The sequence below is a fragment of the Melospiza georgiana genome, chromosome 21 (assembly GCF_028018845.1).
Source record: "Melospiza georgiana isolate bMelGeo1 chromosome 21, bMelGeo1.pri, whole genome shotgun sequence".
Lineage (NCBI taxonomy): Eukaryota > Metazoa > Chordata > Aves > Passeriformes > Passerellidae > Melospiza > Melospiza georgiana.
The window spans coordinates 9,990,418-10,011,857 of record NC_080450.1 but is presented as its reverse complement, the minus strand read 5'-3'; the positions used below and the strand labels follow the sequence as shown (position 1 = coordinate 10,011,857).

The 21,440-nt window shown below is 51.5% G+C and overlaps 3 protein-coding genes and 2 non-coding genes across 5 annotated transcripts; 2 read left to right on the top strand and 3 right to left on the bottom strand.

The window, feature by feature from the left end:
• Nucleotides 1-11: 11 nt before the first annotated feature.
• On the top strand, nt 12-8,377 carry LOC131092416 (5-hydroxytryptamine receptor 3A-like). The gene is made up of 9 exons (XM_058039095.1): nt 12-204; nt 4,344-4,504; nt 4,952-4,996; nt 5,095-5,204; nt 6,209-6,375; nt 7,142-7,302; nt 7,454-7,664; nt 7,883-8,002; nt 8,157-8,377. The coding sequence occupies exons 1-9, from the start codon at nt 12-14 to the stop codon at nt 8,375-8,377; spliced, it is 1,389 nt and encodes a 462-aa protein (XP_057895078.1).
• Nucleotides 2,306-2,378, bottom strand: TRNAR-CCU (transfer RNA arginine (anticodon CCU)). The gene has a single exon. It is a non-coding gene; the product is annotated as a tRNA-Arg (tRNA).
• On the bottom strand, nt 2,617-2,689 carry TRNAR-UCG (transfer RNA arginine (anticodon UCG)). Its single transcript has one exon. It is a non-coding gene; the product is annotated as a tRNA-Arg (tRNA).
• A 916-nt stretch (nt 8,378-9,293) lies between the features above and the next one.
• Nucleotides 9,294-11,913, bottom strand: ATP5PD (ATP synthase peripheral stalk subunit d). Its single transcript, XM_058038655.1, has 6 exons — nt 11,858-11,913; nt 11,236-11,365; nt 10,596-10,692; nt 10,036-10,107; nt 9,678-9,740; nt 9,294-9,569 (listed from the first exon to the last, which is right to left on the bottom strand). The coding sequence occupies exons 2-6, from the start codon at nt 11,355-11,357 to the stop codon at nt 9,438-9,440; spliced, it is 486 nt and encodes a 161-aa protein (XP_057894638.1). The 5' UTR covers nt 11,358-11,365; nt 11,858-11,913; the 3' UTR covers nt 9,294-9,437.
• Nucleotides 11,914-12,021: 108 nt separating this feature from the next.
• On the top strand, nt 12,022-20,722 carry KCTD2 (potassium channel tetramerization domain containing 2). The gene is made up of 6 exons (XM_058039015.1): nt 12,022-12,279; nt 13,560-13,668; nt 14,179-14,270; nt 14,951-15,046; nt 16,778-16,903; nt 17,628-20,722. Exons 1-6 carry the CDS (start codon nt 12,022-12,024, stop codon nt 17,655-17,657), a joined length of 711 nt encoding a protein of 236 aa, XP_057894998.1. The 3' UTR covers nt 17,658-20,722.
• The last annotated feature ends 718 nt before the right edge of the window (nt 20,723-21,440 follow it).

The following is a 21,440-nucleotide window of genomic DNA, read 5'->3' as shown; positions in this document are numbered from 1 at the left end:
GCGAGGCGGGGATGGGGCGGGCTGAGATCCCCGCGCAGCGCCCTCGCCCCCGGGAGCTGGCGGGGCCGGTCTGGGGCGCGGTGAAGCCCCGGACCCGCCCCGGACCCCGCGGAGGCGGCGCGGGGAGGCGAGCGCGACACAGCTGCTGTGGCCGAGTGGACAAAGCGGTGGTTTTGTACGGAGAGGTCTCTGAAAAGATAGATGGTGGGTTCGAGTCCCGCTTGAGTTAATAGGGATCTAATAGGGATTTTAAACGCCTACTACTCCTGCTGGATACCACGGCGCCCTGCGCTCACAAGGGTGGGCACTGGGTTGATATTTCCCACCGAAACACCCACCAAACTGATAATCCTCCCCCGAGCCCCCCATTAACTCTCCTACGAGTACGAGAAAACAGCCTTTGTCGTCTCAGCCTTTCCATCTTCACAAGAACCGACCGTAGGTGGGCTCAAACCCCACCCGCAGCCGGTTCCAAGCCGCAGTTCATCCTCCGCCTACAGGTATAAATTCCCCTTCATTCCCGGGGAATATTTCACTTTAAATCACCTCAATCTCGCTGTTCTACAGGCACATTTTCTGGCGCTTTAGCCAGCTCAATCCCCACGCCGGCGAGCCGCGCAAAATCCCCCGCCGGGAAATTGAATTATGTGTCGAGTACAGCCGGTGGCTCTAAAACAACCACCAAGGGACTCAAACCCTCAATCTTCGGATCCGAAGTCAAACGCCTTATCCAGCAGGCCACGTGGTCACCGCCCGTGGGGGTCTCTAGTAGTGTCACGCGCTGGGGGCTCCCCGGGTGTCCCCCGACACCCCCTGGGCATCCCCCACATTCACCCAGGGCATCCCCCACATTCACCCAGGGCATCCCCCACTCTCCACCGCGCCTGGAAGCGCGGCTGGCTCTCCCGACCCACCCCTGGTGATGGAGGCCCCCTCTCCTCTGCGACCCCGTGTGCCAACAGGTCACTGTCACTGTAGATGTGACGGTCGCAGCGTCTGTGCCACCAGTGACAGGCACCACTAGAGCAGAACGCTGTAGCAATACTGGAAAAAACACCACGGGCCTCATTAACCCCCTGTTTGTTCTCCTCCTGCTGCAGCCACTCTCCCCAAAACCTTTGTTTCTCATCTAATCCCGAAAAAGTTTCCCGAAGCCCACCCCAGGAAGGTATTTTAATTGGTGATCAGTGCCCAGGGCTTGGGTAGGTTTATTGCTTTCCAGGCAGCAGAGCCTCCCAAACCTAAGAGAGAAAAACAACTTAAAAAGAAACTTCACTTTGTGTTTTACTGGTGTGGCATCGCCCTGACCACAGCTGCCTTTAATATGCATTAACTCCACAGGAAAAGACCCTCCAGGGAGATTTTTAATGCCACAGATCTGAGAGGGCATTATCCCAAAGGCATTATTACCAAAGGGGAGGACTTTGGTCCCAGGGCAGCACAGCCGAGCGCTGTGACCCCCCTGCCCAGCCCCTCATGCAGACGTGGTTTCTGGTGGAGTAAAGATTCCCGACATCCCAGCTTGTCCTGCGCCGGGAAGAGGCTCCCCACACAAGGTGGACATGAACCAGAATCAATGGGATTTTTGCTGGGGCTCGGGTGCAGCTGATTATACAGGAAGGAGAGAAAAATGTAGCTGAAATTCCCTAAAAACAAGGGAAAATGCAGCTGAAATGCAAGAAAAACCCAGCTCTGCCCAGACAAAGGTAATTAAACAACTGCAACTGCTCTGCTTTGGTGCCCTCTGGGACACCTTGAAGGATGTCCATGACCTGGCCAGTGCCATCCTTTCGCTAATCCCTACAAAAATCAGCCTTTCATTAACACCTCTTCTCTCACCCTCGGGTCCTGGTTGTTATCCCCTTGATCACAGCCTCACCTGAGCTCTGGGACCACACAACTTATCGCACAAAGCATCCACCTTTGCACCCACGCCTGGTGCAGTTTGTAGCAGCTCCTGGTTGTTTCCCTTTTCTGTGAAATCTAAACAGGGGCCACAGGCCGGGAGCAGAGAGTCACAGCATCCCATCAACAGCGGCTCCTGGCCCATGGAGAGAGCCCGGAGCTGCCACGGGGACTTCGCTGGCCCAAAACACATCATGGACCACCCCGACCTCGCTCTTTGGTCTTTCTCCACATCAGGTTCCGTGTCCCGGGCCGTGCTCGGGCAGGGCGTTGGGGAATATCTTCCCACCAAGCAGCAAGAGCCAGCAGGCGCAAGGGGAGGAGGAGGAGGAGACGCGGCGGCGCTGAAACGGGGAGAAAGAGCAAGGAAACGGGGCTAGCAGGGGCAAAACGGAAAGCTCACCCCAGGTGGGACTCGAACCCACAATCCCTGGCTTAGGAGGCCAGTGCCTTATCCATTAGGCCACTGGGGCTGCGCAGGGCGCGCGCCCCGGCCCGCGGGAACGGCCCCGACCCCGCGCTGAGGGGGCGGCCCAGGGACCCTCGGGCCGGGCCGGGGGCACCGCGGGGCTGGGCCGGGGCCACTCCGGCAGCGCCGCACCCAGCCCGAGCCCGCGTGTTCCCTCCGCTCCCCGAGGGGCAAGGATGCGAGCGGAGAAACGGGAAAAAGATGATTTAAAAGAGGAGGGTGTGGAAGGGGGGGAAAAAGGCCGACCACGAAGGGACTCGAACCCTCAATCTTCTGATCCGAAGTCAGACGCCTTATCCATTAGGCCACGCGGTCGCTGCTCAAGAAGCCCCCAGTGATGCTGCCAACCGCCGGCAGCGCCCTCGCGCCCACCGTGGGGGACACGGCACCGGGGAAATACACACCGGGGGGGACACGGCACCGGGGAAATACACACCGGGGAAATACACACCGGGGGGGACACGGCACCGGGGAAATACACACCGGGGAAATACACACCGGGGGGGACACGGCACCGGGGAAATATACACCGGGGAAATACACACCGGGGGGGACACGGCACCGGGGAAATACACACCGGGGACACACCGAGGGAGACACGGCACCGGGGAAATATACACCGGGGAAATACACACCGGGGGGGACACGGCACCGGGGACACACCGGGAGACACGGCACCGGGGAAATACACACCGGGGAAATACACACCGGGGGGGACACGGCACCGGGGAAATACACACCGGGGGACACGGCACCGGGGACACACCGGGGGACACCGTGGGGGACAGGGGACCGGGAAAATACACGCCGGGGACACCGCACCGGACACGGCACCGGGGACACACCGGGGGACACCGCGGGGGACAACGGCATGCGGGGAGACAGGGAACATGGCAATGGGACGTGGGAGGCCGTGGGGGACAGGGAACATGGCAGGGGACACGGCTGGGAGGGACCATCCGCTGCCATGGGGAATTCTGCTGCCAGAGGGGGAATCAAGTGTGGGAATTACTGATTGCAATTGCTGCCCTGGAGCCATTTACAGGATCACAGAATCGTGGAATATCCTGGGTTGGAAGAGACCCACAAGGATCACTGGGATGACAGCAGAAAAAAAAAAAAAAAGGCAGAGATGGAGAGGAGGGCAGCAGAGGAATACACAGATACATTAAAAAACCCCAGAAGTCTCTGAGCCCTTCATCTTAACTGTGAGGACTCAGAAAAGAACAAAAGGAGCATGGGAGATCAGCAAGGAGGCAGAAGCAGAAAATCCATGGAGAGCTCAGTGGGAAATGACACAGTGTGGTCTACTGGAAAGCAGGACAGGGCTCCAAGGAGAGCAGCCTCCCCCACAGCCCTCAGTCACACAACCACTCATCCCTGGTCCTTTCCTGGGGTTGCAGCAAACCCTCAGCCCTGTAAATGAGACTAAATTTGCTACTGAGTAGCTCTGGCTCTTTGCCTTTTCTTTGTGGGGATCGGCCCTTTCTTTTCCTCTCCCTCAAATTGTTGGATTCTTTTTTTTTAATGACCTTATTTTCCCTTGACCACAACTAAAGGCTACTCCCAAGAGCCAGCTGAGTGCATCAAACCATTAGCAAATTCTTCCCCCTGGCAGATAAAATGTGTTTACAAAAATCCATCCCTCATTAATAAATATCAAATCAAGTTCCACATAACAAATGACGCGTCCTGGACCGGCTCATAAGACTCACGGCACCACTCTCCTCCTAAATTGGAAGCAGGAGATGATGCAGGGAGTTTTTGTAGCCATCCTCACCTTTTCTCTTGGGACAGGTAAGTGCAAGGGGGATTGAAAACCTTCAAGGAGTTCTGTTCTCATCTGCGTGAGAAGGGATTTTTGTGTTAATGATGTTTTTCACATCCACAGCTCCACACCCTTTCTTTTTTGATGCATCCTCACAGGTTGCCTGATGTTTTTGTGTTTCAAGTGGGATTTTCTTTCCAGCAGGGGCTGCCCCAAAGTACCTCTGCACCTACTATGACATTGTTGACTACCTGAACATCTCCTCTCATGACAAGCTGCACACGTACATCCTGCCCAAGATAAACCTGAAGGAGCCTGTGGAAGTGAAGGTGGATTTCTTTCTGGTGTCAATTCTCTCTGTGGTAAGGACCCAAAATGAGTTTTTACAACAGGAAACTGGGCTATTACTAGACCAGGGTTTGAGTCTTCTGACAGCAAGTCCACAGGGGTGAGAATCAGCCCCTTCCACTTCAGCTTTCTGCTGTTGGAAAGCACTTTTGGAAGATGTGGAGTATTTTCTCCCACTCCTTCCAGAAGTCACATCCAGACAAGCAGCCTGCTTAGCAGGAGGCTCCAAACACCCTGCAGTGCCTGAACTGGGCAGTGCATTTGCAGTGCACTGCCATGGAAATGTTAACAATAATCTATTATTTTTCCTAACCATTGCACTTTGTGCTCCCACCCTTCAGCCGTAGGACCAAGAGCCATGAGCTCTCTTCCCAAGCCCCATTACTGCAGTCTGTGCTCAGGGAAGAGCTTCTGCATTGGATACATCTAAGAAAATCAGCTAAACATCTTTGTTTCTCCAGGTGGAAAAGCTGCAGACAGTCAGTTTTTACTTCGTCCTGAACCTGGTAGGTCTCTCAAGAGCATTTCTTTCTCTCCTGATGCCCAACACAAAGTCTGGTGCCCAGCCCAGAGCTCATCTCTCTCCTGCAACTTCTTCCCTCAGGAATGGCAGAACCCTTTTGCAACCTGGGACCCCTGGGATTTCTGTAACATCTCTGAAATTGTTCTGCCCATGGACACGTATTGGTCGCCCCCCATCTTCATCTTGGAGCGGTACGTCCCCCTCTCATTTTTATCCACTGGCTTCACAGAAACACAGAGGATGCAAACTGTTGGTTGTATTATAGGAAATGGGATAAACTCAGATGGCTAAAAGTTGTTCCCTTGTGCTCTCTGTAACCGAGAGCCTCCTAATTTAGATTAATGGTGATGACCACAGTTTATACAAAGCACTTAGTGGCTCTGTAATACTGTAACAGCCCCTGAAATTTCCCATCCGGGCTGCAGCTAAAACTGAGGGAGCAGCAGAAACCAGCGCTGCTGTGGAATAAAGTGACCTTTAGTAGTATGTGGAGAGATACAGGGCAGAGCACTGAGGGTCTGACAGAGGGATGGGCACCTCCACCAGCTCTCCAGAGGGAGAGAGGAGTGGGAGGCAGGGCTAGGAATGGGCCCCTGTCCTGGTGAGGGCACAAAGCAGAGGACAGAGAGGCAGGAGATGCTGAGGAGGTGCAGAGCTGTTGGAGAATTTTGCTCAGAAATGGCTTAAAAGGCAGCTGTGAGGAGCAAATTCTCACAGCCTGTTTCTGTAAACAGCTAAGTTCTCAAGCCTGTCTTCAATAACATGGAGGCCTTGAGAACTTTCATAACAGGGTGAGAAAATAAATCTTGGATTCAATAACAAACCACAGGTATTGAAAACAAAAGGAGGGGTTAATGTGTAATCTGTGACCTATGACGAGCTCGGATTTTGCAATATGAATGAGCTTAATTAACACCACTATAAAAGTGTGTAAATGAGATCAATAAATTGGAGTTTGATGCTGATCAACAAGGACGGGTCGTCTCCCTTCACTTCAACACAGAGCTACAGCAGACCTTGATCCCAAGGGGCTCAGGAACCCTTCTCCCAGACCTGGTTTCCTCTCTTCCTGCTGCATCCCACGGCTGGGTGATGGCTCAGAGCCCCCCAACAGGGTGTTCACATCCTGGTTTTATGGGGCTGAGGCACAGGCAGCATGTCAGGCTCAGTCACTCTCCCCGTCTGTCCCCTGCAGAGTGAACGGGCAGGACCCAGAGCTGAATTACGTGGTGCTCATGCACAACGGCACCTTCAACTCCACCCGGCCCTACCAGGTCACCCTCACGTGCAGTTTGGTGATCTTCAAGTTCCCCTTCGACACCCAGATGTGCAACCTGAGCATAGCTTCATTCCTCTACCCAGGTACAGCTGCAGGCTGAGCTTGACCACCTCTGGGCTGAATTTGGAGGAGGAGGACTGGGTGAAATGGGCCCTGGTAACTCCTGGGCTCCTGAGCAGCCCCTAATGCTCACAGCAGGGTTGAGGTCATATGAGACCAGGGAAAATGAGTTAAAATGCTGCCATTCTGTCCTGGCACATTTCCCAGCAACATCTCTGGAACAATCCAGATGTTCTGTGGCAAGTCCCTCCCAGGACTGGTTTCTACAAACCAAGAGACCTGAGACCAGGAGGCTTCCTGCAAAACTGCTACTTGTTCACATAGAATTTTGCAGGACTGATCTTTAAACACACCTGAAAGCTACAGAAATGGGAGGAAATTAATAATAGAACTCTGAGGTTGGAAAAGATTTCCAAGGGAATCAAATGCAACCATTAACAGGACAGTTTCAGGGATTCAAACTGCAGTTAAAATTCATCCCACAGGGAGGGCTGAAATCTAAGCAGAGGTGCCACAAAATCTCCCCGGTTCCATCCACAAAGGACAACTGCCCTAATTCAACAGATGTTTCCCCTCTGATCCACATTCCCAGAGGTCCAGTGAAGCCTCTTCACAGAGACCTTTTTAATTTCTCCCTCATGGGCTGAGAAACATGAGCAGTGCATGAAACCTTCCCCCTTCCTGTCTGCATACACCCTCAGCTGGGTGGGAAAGGGAGAGGAACAACTGACCTCTAATAAATTCCTGAATTCTTCAACTTCCCTCCCCCTGTGCCTCCTGCCCAAGCAGTAACAGACTTTGTCATGAAGACGAGACGGACACCAGCTGAGATCGTAAGAGACAGCAAGAGCTTAATCCTAACTGATGGAGAATGGAAGTTTACCAACGTGAGCATCATGGAATTCACGGAAATGATGGATGACAAAGAATTTTCTGTGGTCACCTATGTGGTATGGCAGCACTTCCATATTATATTGCACTGATTTGGCACCAAAAAAACCCCAGTATAAAACAGGACAATTTTTTACATTAGGGGACCAGCATTTGTCAACACATTGAGTCATCTCCTGCTCATCAAATTTTGCTCATCTTCCTCAACAGATTTCCATGGATAGACGACCCACTCTCTACATTCTGAACTTGATCCTCCCAACGTGTGCCCTGTACTTGCTGGACATGGCTGTGCTGTTTGGTCCCAGCTCTCTCGAGGAGAAAATCAACTTCCAGATTGCCATCATCCTCGGCAGCTCCATGCTGGCTGTGATTCTCAACAACAGCCTCCCAACTTCCTCCAACAAACCACCCATCATAGGTACCCACCTTTACCAAATAAACCCTGATTTTCACCCAGGTACCAGCCCTAAGGGAGGGTTTTGGGTGTTGATAGACACATTCATGAACACTGAAGTCATGAACAGCTAAGCTTGTTTAGCTTGCTGGAGTTAGGCTTTCCCTGTTCCCCACCAGGCAATGGGATGTAAGAAAATGCCAATTCTCCAGAGCTTTCTCTGTTTTCCTGTTGCTCTGCAGTGGTGTTTTTCCTGGGCACCTTCCTGCTCATGATCATGGCTGTGTTGGACACCTTCTTCCTCTTGTACCAGCAGCGCAAATCCGGGCGCTTGGACAAGGTCCTCAGGAGCTTCCAGCAAGGTAAAACAGCCCAGAACACCTTCAGCAGAGGAGGTTTGGGGCATTTTCCTGCACGTTGGGTGGAGCCAGGGTGGGTTTCCTCGGGGACAAACTGTGCCCCAGGCAGTGTGAGCCAGGTGGCCCCACAGGCTGACCCTGCCCCTTGCTCCTGCAGACCCACACCAGCTGCCCAAGGCACCCCCAGACAATCTGGCCAAGGGGGGCCCCCAGCTGCTGCACCCTCCCAAGATGGCCCAAGGGCAGCCCACCAAGCGCCTCTGGCAGCTGCAGGAGCTGGATCAGTTCCTTCCAGTTCTGGAGAAGGTGCTTCTCTTCAGCCACCTCTTCCTGTCCCTGTTCTTTTTTGCTGTGATTTTTGTAAAATGGAGCAGCTGAAGATCAGCTCTGCCCAGTGCCAGCTCAGTTGTTCTCTACTGTGTTGCTTCTGACTCCCTGCTGTCATTTGTTCCTGGTCAATTCATAGAGCTGCAGTTCAGTTGCCTGAATAAAATAAAATTAAATTAAAATCCAAAGCCACAGGACCCAAGATCTGCATGTGTAGTGCTTTGTAGTCTGGCTCAGTAGAACGGCAGATGTTCTTGAAGTATTCTGTGAGCTACTAAGGTATTTGAATAAAATAGTTGTAAAATCTGGGGATTAACACCTTCATTCTACCTATCTGTAATTCTGACCTCAAACATGACCAAAAAGAAAAGGAGCTGATTGCCTTCTCTTAGATGAGAGAAGGCAATCAGCCATCTTGAGTAAACACCTTCCATCTTGAGGGGAGGTGTTTAAGAATTCCACCTCACATTATTAAATAAAACAGTGCAAGTCTTTACTATTGTTTCTGTGAGTCTCAGTGAGATCAGCACCATTCAGAAATCCAGGGCAAAGAGAAAAGGAGCACCATGATTGTTTTAAAAAAAAATTAAAAATAATTTTTTATGTGCATCTCAACACACCAATACTTCTTTACCTCCTCTTGGAATTGGCTTTTTCCTAAACAATCACAATTAGCCCAGAAAACAGCCCCAGACTTGTGGCTGTAGAAGCCCTGAGACACTCCAGACACCCACAAATCACTGCCAAACACACTCCAGCATCTCAAAGGGCTACACACGTTCAACTTCTGAGCAAGTGTCTGCCTGCAAGGGCAGCAGAACTCCATCCCCTGCCCCTCGTGGCAACAGAGAGGGACTGGAGGTTCATTTGCATTTCACAGGGTTCAGTTTGATCAGCAGGACAGGGAGCTTGGTCCTGCTACCAAAACAAGCTCATGGGTAGAAAACACAAAATCCAGAAAAAGTGGAATGTTTGCAAGTTACTGTATTATTCCACGTCTGTATTACTCAGAATTTATGTCTAAGATCTAAGCCACAGACAGAGAAAGCTCTTTATTTATAAGGTCATGGAGTCTGACAGTCATTAAACTGTTCCCTGAACTGCTCCCAGTTTACAGATCAGCAATTGGCTTGTGGGGCCAGTATGGATATTTCTGCTTGTTCAGTTTGGCTTCAGGGAAGGCTTCACTCAAGTCTTCGAAGGTCATCTGTTCAAAGGGAATCATGTTCTGGAGCTTCTGGAGCTGTGGAAGCAGGGACAGACAATAATGACAAGTCAGAGGTCAGCAGGAAGGAGCAAGGCACAGCCAGGAGAGCAGGGTGTGCTCCAGACCAGGCAGGGGCAGCCTCACCTCCTGCTCGTACTGCGCGATGCGCGCCTTGGAAGCCTCGATGTACTCAGCAGTGCTCTTGGCCTGGGGAGAGCAGAGAACGTGGGCACAGTGGTTGTGACAAACACACTGCCCCAGAGTGAACCTGCACACACCCCCAGGCTTTCAGCTGGCATTAAAATCCATCACTGTTACACTGGGAAACTGATGCGACCTCCAGCAGACCCCAGCCAGCCAAAGCCTGCCCTGGGCAGGGATCCCCTTACTCAGAAAGCCAGGCACGTGTGTGCAGGGGCACATCCACAACATCCCCTCCCTCTCACCCCTTCCCATCCCCACAGAAGGCAGGGACAGCCCCAGCAGGGAGTGGTTCACTTACAGCTTCCTTCTCCTGGGCATCAATCTTGGCAGTTTGTGTATCCACTGGCTCTGGAACCTTCAGTGCACTGAACTGTAAATTGAAAGACAAGTATTTTTAAGGTTTGTTTGACTGAAACAATCCTTCACATCGAGGTCACCTTCCCTAGCAGCAGGGCAGCATTCCCTCCTGTCTTCCTAGGATTTGCTCACAACCATGTACATTAATGAGCCAAAAGTGATCAGCGCAGCTGTCCCCTGTCCTTCCCAAGCAGCACTTGCTCACCCAGGAGCTTCCAGACATCTCCTCTGTCCTGCCCACCACCCCCAGGACACACACACCACCCGTTCCCCACAGCACTGGAAGGCAGCTGGAAGGTCCCACACCACAGACTGACCCCATGACAGAGTTACTGCCCCACACAAAGCTCCCAGCCCCATCTGAGCTCAGTGGGTGCCTCCAGTTCTGGGAGGCAAATTTCCACACTGACACAACCAAGCTCCTCTGCTGATCCCAGTGTTTTCCTCTCAGTGCCCCAATTAAACTCCAAAGAGCAATACCCAGATGGCAAGGAGACTGACCTTCTTCTGGAACTCATCCACCATTCCAGCCTTGGCAACATGAGCTTTGTAGAAAGCCCAGTCGATGGCCGGGGGTTTCTCTGGCAGCGCAGCCAACCTGAAAGGATGGAGCACAGCAGACATGAGCAGCAGCCTGAGCACCAGCACAGCCTGCTCTGCTCAGTTTAGCTGCTCTCCAGTTTGAAACAAGCCATTTCTGCAAATCCCTGTGCCCCTGGAACAGGCTCCTCAGGACAGACAAGCAGAGCTGAGCTTCACTCAGCCCCTCTGGGTGCAGCCCTTAAGGAAGGACGAGGCTGTTCCACAACACTGAGCCAGAGGCAACCAGCAGGACTCCCTGCAGCTGCCAGCACTTGCATCAGGCACAGGATGCTAAAGGATCTGAGAACCAAGATGAATTTGTAGAGCATTTAACAGTGACAAAGCTCATGCCAAAGCAAGGTGTGCTCGCAGAGCTGCAGCTACGGGTTTACTCTGGGGAAGATTAACTAAAGGTGATTTGCCAAAAAAAGCCACCAGCTGCCTCAAGGTGACCCGCTTTAATACCTGCGAGGCCACTCCTGCGGGACCGCAGAGGGACAGACAGACAGACAGACAGACAGACAGCGGCACTCGCAGCGGGCTGTGAGCGGGCACTCACCGGGCCGTCAGCGCATCGTTGCTGGTCTTCAGCGCGTTGAACATGGCTCGCTGGCTCGGCGGCACCCGCTCGGCGAACGCCGCCCAATCCACGGCCTTCAGGGCAGCCCTGCGTCCCGCCATGGCTCCGCCTGGCCCGGACACACCGGTGGGTCACGGCGGGCGGGGACCGCGGAGCGCGGCTCGGGCCGGGAACGCGGCATGAGGGGCGGGATGGGGCGGGACACGGGGCCGGGGACACGGAACGGGGACACTGGGGATCGGGGCACGGAAAGGGTGCGGGCACGGGGATCGGGGCACGGAAAGGGTGCGGGCACTGGCGATCGGGGCACGGAGGGAAGGCGGGCACTGGGGATCGGGACACGGGGATCGGGGCACGGAGGGAAGGCGGGCACTGGGGATCTGGGCACGGAGGGAAGGCGGGCACTGGGGATCTGGGCACGGGGATCCGGACACAGGGGTCGCTCCTGAGCCCCGCCGCGACCTCACGCTGGCCCCCGTCCGCTCCCACCGGCCTCCCACCACCGAGCACGTCCCCAGCGTGTCCTGTCCCCCACCCTCGGCACTCCAGCTCCCCCGCCCGGCTCCCCTTTCCCGCTCCCGCGCCCCGGCCCCGCTCTCACCTTCACTGACCGACACCGCCGTCCCCGCCGCGGGAAGTACCGCCCCCTCTGCTCCCGCCGCCCAATCAGAACGCGGACTGACCGGAAGTCATCATCCCCGGAAGCGGCGCGGGCCGGAAGCGGTGATGGCGGCGATGGCGGCGGGCGGGCGCTGAGGCTCCGCCATGGCCGAGGGGCCGCCGAGGGGCCGCACGCCCAGCCCGGGCCCCGGGGGGGCGCCGGGGCCGCCCAGTCCCCGCGCGGCCGGAGCGGCGGCGGGGGCCGCCGGGGCGCTGTCCCCGCCCGCCGCCGCCTCCAAGTGGGTGCGGCTGAACGTGGGCGGCACGTACTTCGTGAGCACCCGGCAGACGCTGTGCCGGGAGCCCAAGTCCTTCCTGTGCCGTCTGTGCTGCCAGGACGGGCCCGAGCTCGGCTCCGACAAGGTGAGGCCGCGGCGGGGCCGGGCCCCATCCCGGGACAGCCCCTCCCCGTGTCGCCGCCGGGGTGCCCAGAGCTGGCCCCGAGCCTCCCGTACGGCCCCGGGCTGTGCCTGGGCCGGTGTGCCGCGGTTTGGGGCTCGTCACTGTGACACATCACCGGCTCGTCCCTCGTGCCCCACGGGCAGGGAGAGGAACGGGGCACCCCGAGGATGCCGCAGCTCCGATCCCTGCACCGCCCTGGGCTGCGCTCAAGGAGCCGCCCGCACTCCCCCGGTGCTCACAGCGGGGAGGGAAGGAAGGAAGGAAACTCCTAGAAACAGGAATGTTACAATTTCTCACCCTGAGCTTGTTTGCTGCTTTTAATATATTTCCCTTCACTCTCATTCATAAAAGATGATGGTGCACTTTGCTTGCATGGCTGGACAGTTTTGAAGTCACTGCAGTTTGTTGTAAGGATTTTACAAACAATTATTCTTGCAATTGCAGATTTTCCACGGGATCAGGTGCACAAGGTGTTGTAAATGTGTTGTGAGTGGGTCAGCCAGAATCAGTCGAGTCTGTTGCTGCTCCATTCAGAGTTTAATCTCAGGATAAATCCTGGTTGTGATTGAAATATCAGTCAGCAGCATCAGTGAGGAGAGGAGAGATTTCTGAGTGGGTTTGCACGGTTTCTTACTGCTTTAGAGTAGATTGGCAGGAGAAACAATGCTTTAAAGTCCTTAAGAGAGGGATGTGAGAGTTTTGCAGAGGGCTTGGCAATGCTGCAAAGCTGCTCAAGAGGTGCTTTTGGCTGTCAGTTGTTGGTTATTTAATGCCAATAGTTGTTGTATTGCTGGACACATGGCAGGAGCGTTGCAATGTGTGTTTGCAATAGTAGAAAGGGGAAAAAAAAGAGAACAGTTTTGGCTGTGGAGAAAGTTTGGCTGTTTTAGAAGTGGAGATCCCATCTTCCTCCTAGTTAAACTGGTCTGGAGAACAGGCTTAGCCAGAGCAGAAGTGCCAGGTTTTGGTTCTCACTGTAGTGAAAAAACCCTCCTAATCCCAGCTTTCCTCTCCAGGCCCATAAACTGTGCACAAGTGCTTCATGTAAGGCACCTGCCAGCATTGCTGGGGCTGCAATGTTCATAGATCAGACCCTGAAAAAGAAAAATGGTTTAAAAATGTAGCACATCTCCACACAGGCAAACGAACCCGTGTTCTCAAAGGGAAACTGTGGCATTCATTGTGTTAGATTGAAATTCTTGTTTGCTGGCCCCACTGAGCCGTGCCTGTTCTGCTGTCAGGATGAGACTGGGGCGTATCTCATCGACAGAGACCCCACCTACTTCGGGCCCATACTGAACTACCTCCGGCACGGCAAGCTCATCATCAACAAGGAGCTCGCAGAGGAAGGTGAGAGAAGAGCACAGGGGAGGCTGGAATTCCTGTTTGACAGCACATCCAGAGCCCTCACCATCAGCTGTGTGAGCAAGTTTCCCAGGAGTGCTGTTAGTACTGTTAATTGCTCATTAGCAGGGATGAAGTCATCAGATTCTGTGTCTTCCCAGAGGCTGCAGCTCACAGCACGCCCTGGCACTGTGCTGAGCCCAAGGTCTGGTGCAGCCCATCTGCCCCTCACAGACCATGGGGCTGGGTGAAGAAATGGACATTGTACCATCAGATTTCTGATAATCCCAGGGAAAGGGGAATAATCTTTCTTAAAGATCCTCTTAAGTCACAAGAGGAGCTGACAGCTAGTCAGGCATTTTCTCCTAGCCTCAGAGCAGGAGGTGGGTGGCACATTTGGGATTCTGACATCTGGGCTAGATTTGGAGTCAGCAGCAGGGCTGAATCCTTGTGACAGAATCATCTTCATGCTATCCTGTGCAAAGTAACAGAATCTGTGCTTTGGTTCCTCGACAGGGGTGCTGGAAGAGGCCGAGTTCTACAACATCGCGTCCCTGGTGCGGCTGGTGAAGGAGCGGATACGGGACAACGAGAACAGAACCTCTCAAGTAATGCACCCCTGGGTCATGGAGGCAGTTCTGGGCCTCAGGAGGACAGGCATGGCTGCAGCCCTTGCAGCAGCACTTCTTTGGTTCAGCAGCAACAGGGGAATAAATGCTGTTAGGTGGATGCAGGGCATGGCGAGCAGAGTCCTCAGTGTGGCTTTATAAAGCACAGACCACTGAGCCATCTCAGCACTGCAGGGAATGGCAAGGGACACTTACAGGAGAGGGGCCAGGAGCAGGCATGGGTGATTATAAAGCAAAACATACTGCTTTGGCAAAGAACAGCTCAAACTCTTCCTTCTCTAAACCATTTCTTCCCTTTGTCTCTCTGTGACATGTTTCCCATTGATGCTCAGCTGATATCAGCACATCCAGTAGATTCAATTTCAGAAATGTTTTCAAAAAGCAGCAAATGGCTTTGAAAGCTAAGGAAGTTTTGGTTTCACTGTAGCTGAGACACCTAGAAAGCTTTTAAGAGAAGAGTACCAGGCATAGGGTTCTGTTTTGGAATCAGTGGGATAGAAAAGCCCTTAGAAAGCCTGGGGGGCTCTGACTTCCTAAGATGAGAGCAGGAGCAGCTTATTAATTTTTAAGCATGATCCTAGTAATTATATCATGCTAATTTTCTAGCATGATACTAGTAAAGCAATTACTAAACCCAGGCATTGTTCTCTGTGCCCCAGGGACCTGTGAAACACGTGTACAGAGTGCTGCAGTGCCAAGAGGAAGAGCTCACACAGATGGTGTCCACCATGTCCGACGGATGGAAATTTGAACAGGTACCATTACCAAAGAATGGCACAATCCTTTTGAAGAGTGGATGTTGAATAGGTAGAGTTGCCTGTTGAGTTGCTTTTCACACTGCTCTGCTCTTCTGAATAAGCAGCCTGACCTGAGCAGCAATCCACTTGTGTCCAGTTACTGACAGGGGAGAGCAAAGTCACTCAAGCTCCCAGAGAGATTTCATTTTCTCTCAGGGCTTCTTTTCTCCTTGTCAAATCCCAGGGCAGTTCTTCCCTTCTCCTGCATTTCATCACATACACCAGGCCACAGTATAACAGTTCTATCCAGGAAAATTACCAGAGCCATGAAAAAACAGAGCACAACTTTCTTGGAACCTCAAAGCCACAACTGCTGCATTTGCTGAAGAGGCTCTGAGTGACAGGAGAACTCTCTGCAGATGCCTTTGCAGTGCAGCTGGCTCCAGGGCTATCACTGCAGATGCACAGGGCATTGGGTCCACGTTTGGTTTCTGGAATCAAACACAGTTCTCTTATTTCTGGGGAGGGAGAACTGGAGCCAGCTGGCCTGTGTGTTATGTTATATTAAGAAACTACAGAATAGGGTCTGTGGATTTACAGCAGTGTCTTCCCATTTAGTCCAGCTTCAGAACAGGTGGATGCTGTGGGAAGTGTGCTGACATGAAGTGAGGCAGAGGATTAGGAACAGCACTTCCCATCAGTTGTTCCTTTGGATCTGTTCTTTAATGCCTGAAAACTATCTCAGAGTGGAGAGGCAGCCAAAAACCTGCCCCTGGAAGGAAATAGTGAAATCTTGTGACCAAGGACCACTCATTGCTCCATGAAAATGCAGTTCTCCAACACCCAGGTTTTGCTGTCCAACAGTTTACAGAATCTGCCTTTCACACATCCATATCTACACCCCCAAAACCTTGAGGCTACAGGCAGTGCCTTTCATGGGAACCTGCACCCTTAGATCTCTCCTAATCTTCCTTTTTAAATCTATAATCTATAAATATGGAGCTGGTCTTCCAAAATCTGTTTGGACATGGAAGTTAAGGTGCATGCTGCACATTAAAGTTTCCTGGACACACACAGTTGGTAAGAGTCACAATGCTTTCTTCAGATGACTTGGATTTATTTTTTGGAAAGCAGAACTGAGTTGTAAATGACAAATTAGCTCTGTACTCCAGGATGTCCTTTTAATGTAATAATGATGAATGAGACAGATGGGATTTCTTGGATTGAGTCCAGACCCCCTCAACACAACAGTAATAGAATATAATCCTGTTTACACAGATACCAGACTCCATTTTGGCAGCATCCACATAAAGGACAGTGTCTGTTTGCCACATGTCCCCAGCTAATCCAACATCTGCCTGGGGTAAAGAATTCCCATTTCCACATCAGTCACAAGGCAGTTGAGAGCTGAGTTCAGCAAGGACCAGGCAATTTGCAATGCCTGCCCACGTCTGAGTGAACTGGATATTATGTATTGCACAATCTGTTTTCCCTTTCCCACCCCCAGAAGCTGGGCAATGTTCTGCTGTGTTCAGCATTAGTTTCAAGCTGGAATTCCTTCCCGGGGCTCCAGGTGCCACTAGAGGGCTGTGGAGCTCGGATGTGTCCCTGCCTTACCCACACACACACACAGGAGGCTGCAGGGGACACTTCATCCAGAACAGATCTGGGACACTCCTCTCTCACAGCAACTGCAGGAATAAAATCAAGGCTCACTGATTGTTACCTTGGCTGTCTCCTGTTGCACAGCTGATCAGCATTGGATCTTCCTATAACTATGGAAATGAAGACCAGGCAGAATTCCTCTGTGTTGTGTCCAGGGAGCTCAACAATTCTACCAATGGCATTGTCAAGGAGCCAAGTGAGAAGGCCAAGGTAAGGCACCTGCTCAGATGTATCAGTTTGAATTCCCCTAGAAAGAAAAACCTTTCCTGCACCAAGCTGCAGCAGTAGTTCTGTGGATCAGCTTTCCATTGCCTTCTCCATCCCCTCTTGGAAGATTTCATGATTTACTGCAGGACAAGAGCTAAGGCTCTTTGTGAACTTCAAATTAAGATCAAAATACGAAATAAGATCAAATGAAGGAAAGAATAACTTGAAGAGGGAGAACAGAGTAGCAAGGACCTTTGAGGTTAGGTTTTGTGGTTGAAGGATGTTGCAGGGAGAAACAAGATTTTTCTTCTCTTTCAACCCTCCCCATCCTTGGAAGTGTTCAAGGCCAGGTTGGATGGGGCTCTGAGCAGCCTGGTCTAGTGGAAGGTGTCCTTGCCCATGGCAGAGAACAAGATAATCTTTAAGGTGCCTAGGTCCCTTCCAAACCATTCCATGAATCCACCTTTTTTTTTTTTTTTTTTTTTTTTCCCAGAATTAAAACAGAAGGCAACATCTTTACCTCCTGGCAAGCAGCTGAGCAGAATTTCTAGAGAAGGGGCTCACTTACCCTTAACCAGCCTATCATTTGTTTTGGTGGCATAAAAGCCTGCAAGCTGCTCTCACATTAGTCCATGCTTCCTTTCTCTGCAAAACCCAAGGACTCTGAACAGAAACTTGTGCATTTAAACTTGTCTGAGGTTTTCACAGAAGATCTCTTGTGTTTCAGATTCTTCAGGAGCGAGGATCCCGGATGTAATTCAAGTGTCCACTCCATTAAACTCCCAGATGTCACAGGGCAGTCCAGCTGGGCAGAGCATCTCTCCACAGAGCAACCCAGCCCTTGTACAATAACCAAGCTAATGCAAAGCAAAGCCAAGCCTGTCCTGCCAATGGCAAATAATTCTGGTCATAACCAAAGGCTTTTCTCTTACCCTGGAAACCGAGAAGGGAAAAGACTCTTCCAGTTGGACAGTCCTTCCCACAAGTATTTGTTTGATTTCCTTGGCCAGCGCTGTATTGAATTTTTCCGACAATGGCTGGGCCGGATTCCCAGCCGGAGCCTTTGTGAAGGTTGCTCAGGTCCTCAGGCCCTTGTAATCAATCCCACCTTCCACAGGCTGCTGTGGGTGGGAAGCTCCCACATATTTGAGCTGTGCCATTGCTTGCACCCAGGTCTGCTCCAGAAAAGTGCAGGGACCTTGCAGTGCTCCCCCTTCTCCCCCAGATCTGAAGAACAGGGCTTTAAAAGGAGGAACAAAACAACCACTCCTAAAAATCCCACACAAACTTTTCTATCCTTGCTTTGTATCTGTTCCTTGTTCAATTCCTAAGAGCTGAGTTTAGATCTGAGGGGAGGGGAGTTGTGTATCCATCTGACACAGGTCTCACTGGTAACACTATTCCACATGGGCTCCTGGTATTTTCCAAAGCCCATCACTTTGTATGCATAAACAAAGAGACCTGTGTTCACCCAAAATAGTGATAGAGTGATAATCCCATCCTTTTACACTTCTCCACAGAGGAAGAGTGGTGACATCTTCCCTCCCCAGTACCCTGTCATGGCCATATCTTAGCCTGGTGCAAAGTCATAAGGTTTAGGGACTTGCTGCTGCCAAGTTCAGCTTTGCCTTGTTTGTCTCCAGCAGTGTGGGCTCTGTCTCCTTCCCTCTCACCAGGGAGGGCTTGAGGCAGAATTTCTTTTCTACTGTACCAAGCAGGCAGGTTTGTCTGACCCCACGAGATCCTTTGCAGAGGAGATCCCTGATTTACACACAGTGACCTGCAGCCCCCTCATGTCCCCACCTTTAAGAGATCACCTCAAATTACAGAGGGACGTCACAGAGCTGGGGTGGGGGGGTTTTGGTGAAGAGTTGCCAAACTATTGTAATGTTTCTTGTCCAAAGTGATGTGTCAACTTTTGTGACTTTTCTTTCCTTTTTTTTTTTTTTTTGGAATGCCTTGGATGGATGTGCAAAATGTTTGTTTGTGCCTCTCTTGAATTCTTATCTTAGCCAAACTGCAGTCACTGGTTCCCCTCTGTTACTCTGTGCCACCCCTAACCAAGGGGATGTCCCTCCTAGTCTGGTAAATGGAATTTCATAGGAATTTGCTGCATGTTTTTCCCCTTTCATCCTGGCTTTGTTCTTTGTAGCCTGAGTGTTCTGGCACTTGGGTCATTTTCAGTCCCAAACTGACATTACAGCAAAGCTTAGGAGATGCTGGAATTCAGACACTGACAAGCTCAGAGCAGATGTTTCTCAATAAGCTACCGGAAAATTCCTCACCTGGACTGAGGGGTTGGGCTCCTTTTTGGAGGGCTTCAGCTACCCATGTTCTCCTGAAAGTTTTGGCACAGAATTAGGCAGGTTTTCCATCTTAACCACTTGTTGCTGAGAGGGTCCTACCAACAGTCCAACAACCAGTTCAGTGCCCAAGATGTGCAGCAGAGACACTGAGTGGCACCGCTGTGCTCTGCCTCTCTGCAGTCCTTCTGCATGTCCTCCTGCCTGTCCTCCATCCTGCTTTGCCAGTGTGCCTCCTGCAGTGGAGCCCTTGCCTCATTCTCAAGACAGACTGCTTAATTGTCTGTGCTAGATTAGTCCTGGTAACAACAGGCTGTGCCAAATGTCTTTGGATTCACATTGTGTCAGTGACAGGCTGTTGAATCACAGCTGGCTTTCCATCACACTGAAGAACCCAGCTCTGCTTCCCTCCATCTGCCCTGTTCATAACATGGTGAGCTGGTGTTGGTGTGATCAGACTACACACCTTGGCTGGGCCTGAACAACACTGTGATGTGTACAGATCTCCCTCCTCTGTCCCTATGCTGTAGCCTCAGCCACTGTCTGTGCTCATAGCTAAGAAATCAAGCACATGTATGCAAGTTAGCAGCCTGAAAAGCCCTTTGACACTCATTTGTCTTATTGCCTTCCTCAGAGGAGGGAGTTTTTGGGAACTGGTCAAGAAATACCAAACTGAAGGCAAGAGGAACTGGTCAGGCTGTGTTTGCCACATTGATGCCACCTGAGCACCTTGCTAAACCATGGAGCTCAAAGCAACCCTGGCTGCAGAGGGGGACTTTGTGTCCTGTACAGCTCCAGCAGACAAGAATAACAAACACTTCCCTGGCTGCTTTGTGTCACACGTGCTGAAGCCCAGGGAGGGTTGCCTGATGCAGTGATGCCATGGCTGTCCCCTCTGAGCCACAGAGAGCCTAAAAGTGACCATTAGCAGGTGAATGGCACAGCTGCTTAACTGATGAGCACAAGAAAGAGCCAAGTTGCATCTTGGTTTTCCCTTTCATGCTACTTTTGGCAGTGAGAAGGTGCCAGGGGACCATGGACTCTTTGAGTTCCATTGCAGGGTCTGTTGAATTTCAGCAGAACAAATTTATGGTACAAAATCAATCATTGGTACTGGATGCTCAAGTTTTTGGGTGATGTTTAGGACCAGGCATGAAGTCCATCCAGAGCAGGTACATTCCAAGTGAAGGATTTCTCCTTCCCTGACTCTGCTAAGTCACCTTTACCCTGAGACAGGGCAGGTCTCAGCATTATGCACCAGTTGCATCCCTTCTGTGCTCAAACAGGGCTTTTCCTTCCATTGCCTTTCACTCAGTCACAACTATATCAAAATTAGTGCTGAATTAAGATGAAATTTGTCCCATTCACTCTAAAAAAGTGTAGCATGTTGTGGTGAGTAGAGTAGGAGAGCAGGGGTAGATCTACTGGCTGTCCAAGAGTGCTTATGCCTCTTGGGAAGGTTCACTTTAAAGCATTAATCCTGGGAATGGAGTGTATGACACTTTAGATTTTTTTTTTTTTTTTAACTTTCCCAGTGGCCTAAATTGTTCCATTATGGCAAGACTGGAAATATCCTCTTGAAGTGTCTTTGTTTCTGCACATTTTTAAAAACTGATTTTTCTCAGGGGTGACTGAGTGGGCTGAGGCGAAGGGGGCCTGGTTGGCTGCGGGGCAGGGCCGGGGTAGCCGGGCCTGGGCTCCTACCCGGAGGTTTTGTACAGTTTGTCACATGTCAGTGCCCTTTGCTACTGTTTCTCTTTGTTTATTAAATGTGTTTGAATAACAGTTGAGATGCCGTGAATTTGTTTTTCCCAATAAAGATTCTGAAATGGGTTTGAAAAGTTTGAAAGGCAGTCTGCAGCCTGCTGCTTGGCCTGCAGCACACAGACACTGCATTATGGGGGATGAAATGTGCAGATTGGGCACTTGCTCCTGGCTTCACTTCTAACAATCATTTGCCAAAAGGAGAATCTGGAGTCCTCCTAGGCTGCTTTCAGGGATAAAGGTACAACTGAAGCTTGTTTCTGATGTTTTAGTCTATAAAATAATCTCAAATTTATCCTAACCATTTCCACTGATAACCACAAGCAAGTAGAACATGAATACAACCACTAAATGTGAGTAGCTAAAACGGGAAGAGGATTTTTTTTTTTCTTGGCAGTTGTCATTTGCTAAACCCCTACTTGACACTGGACCACAGGAGGAAGGGTCTGACTCTTTCAGCTTTGGTGCTGCCA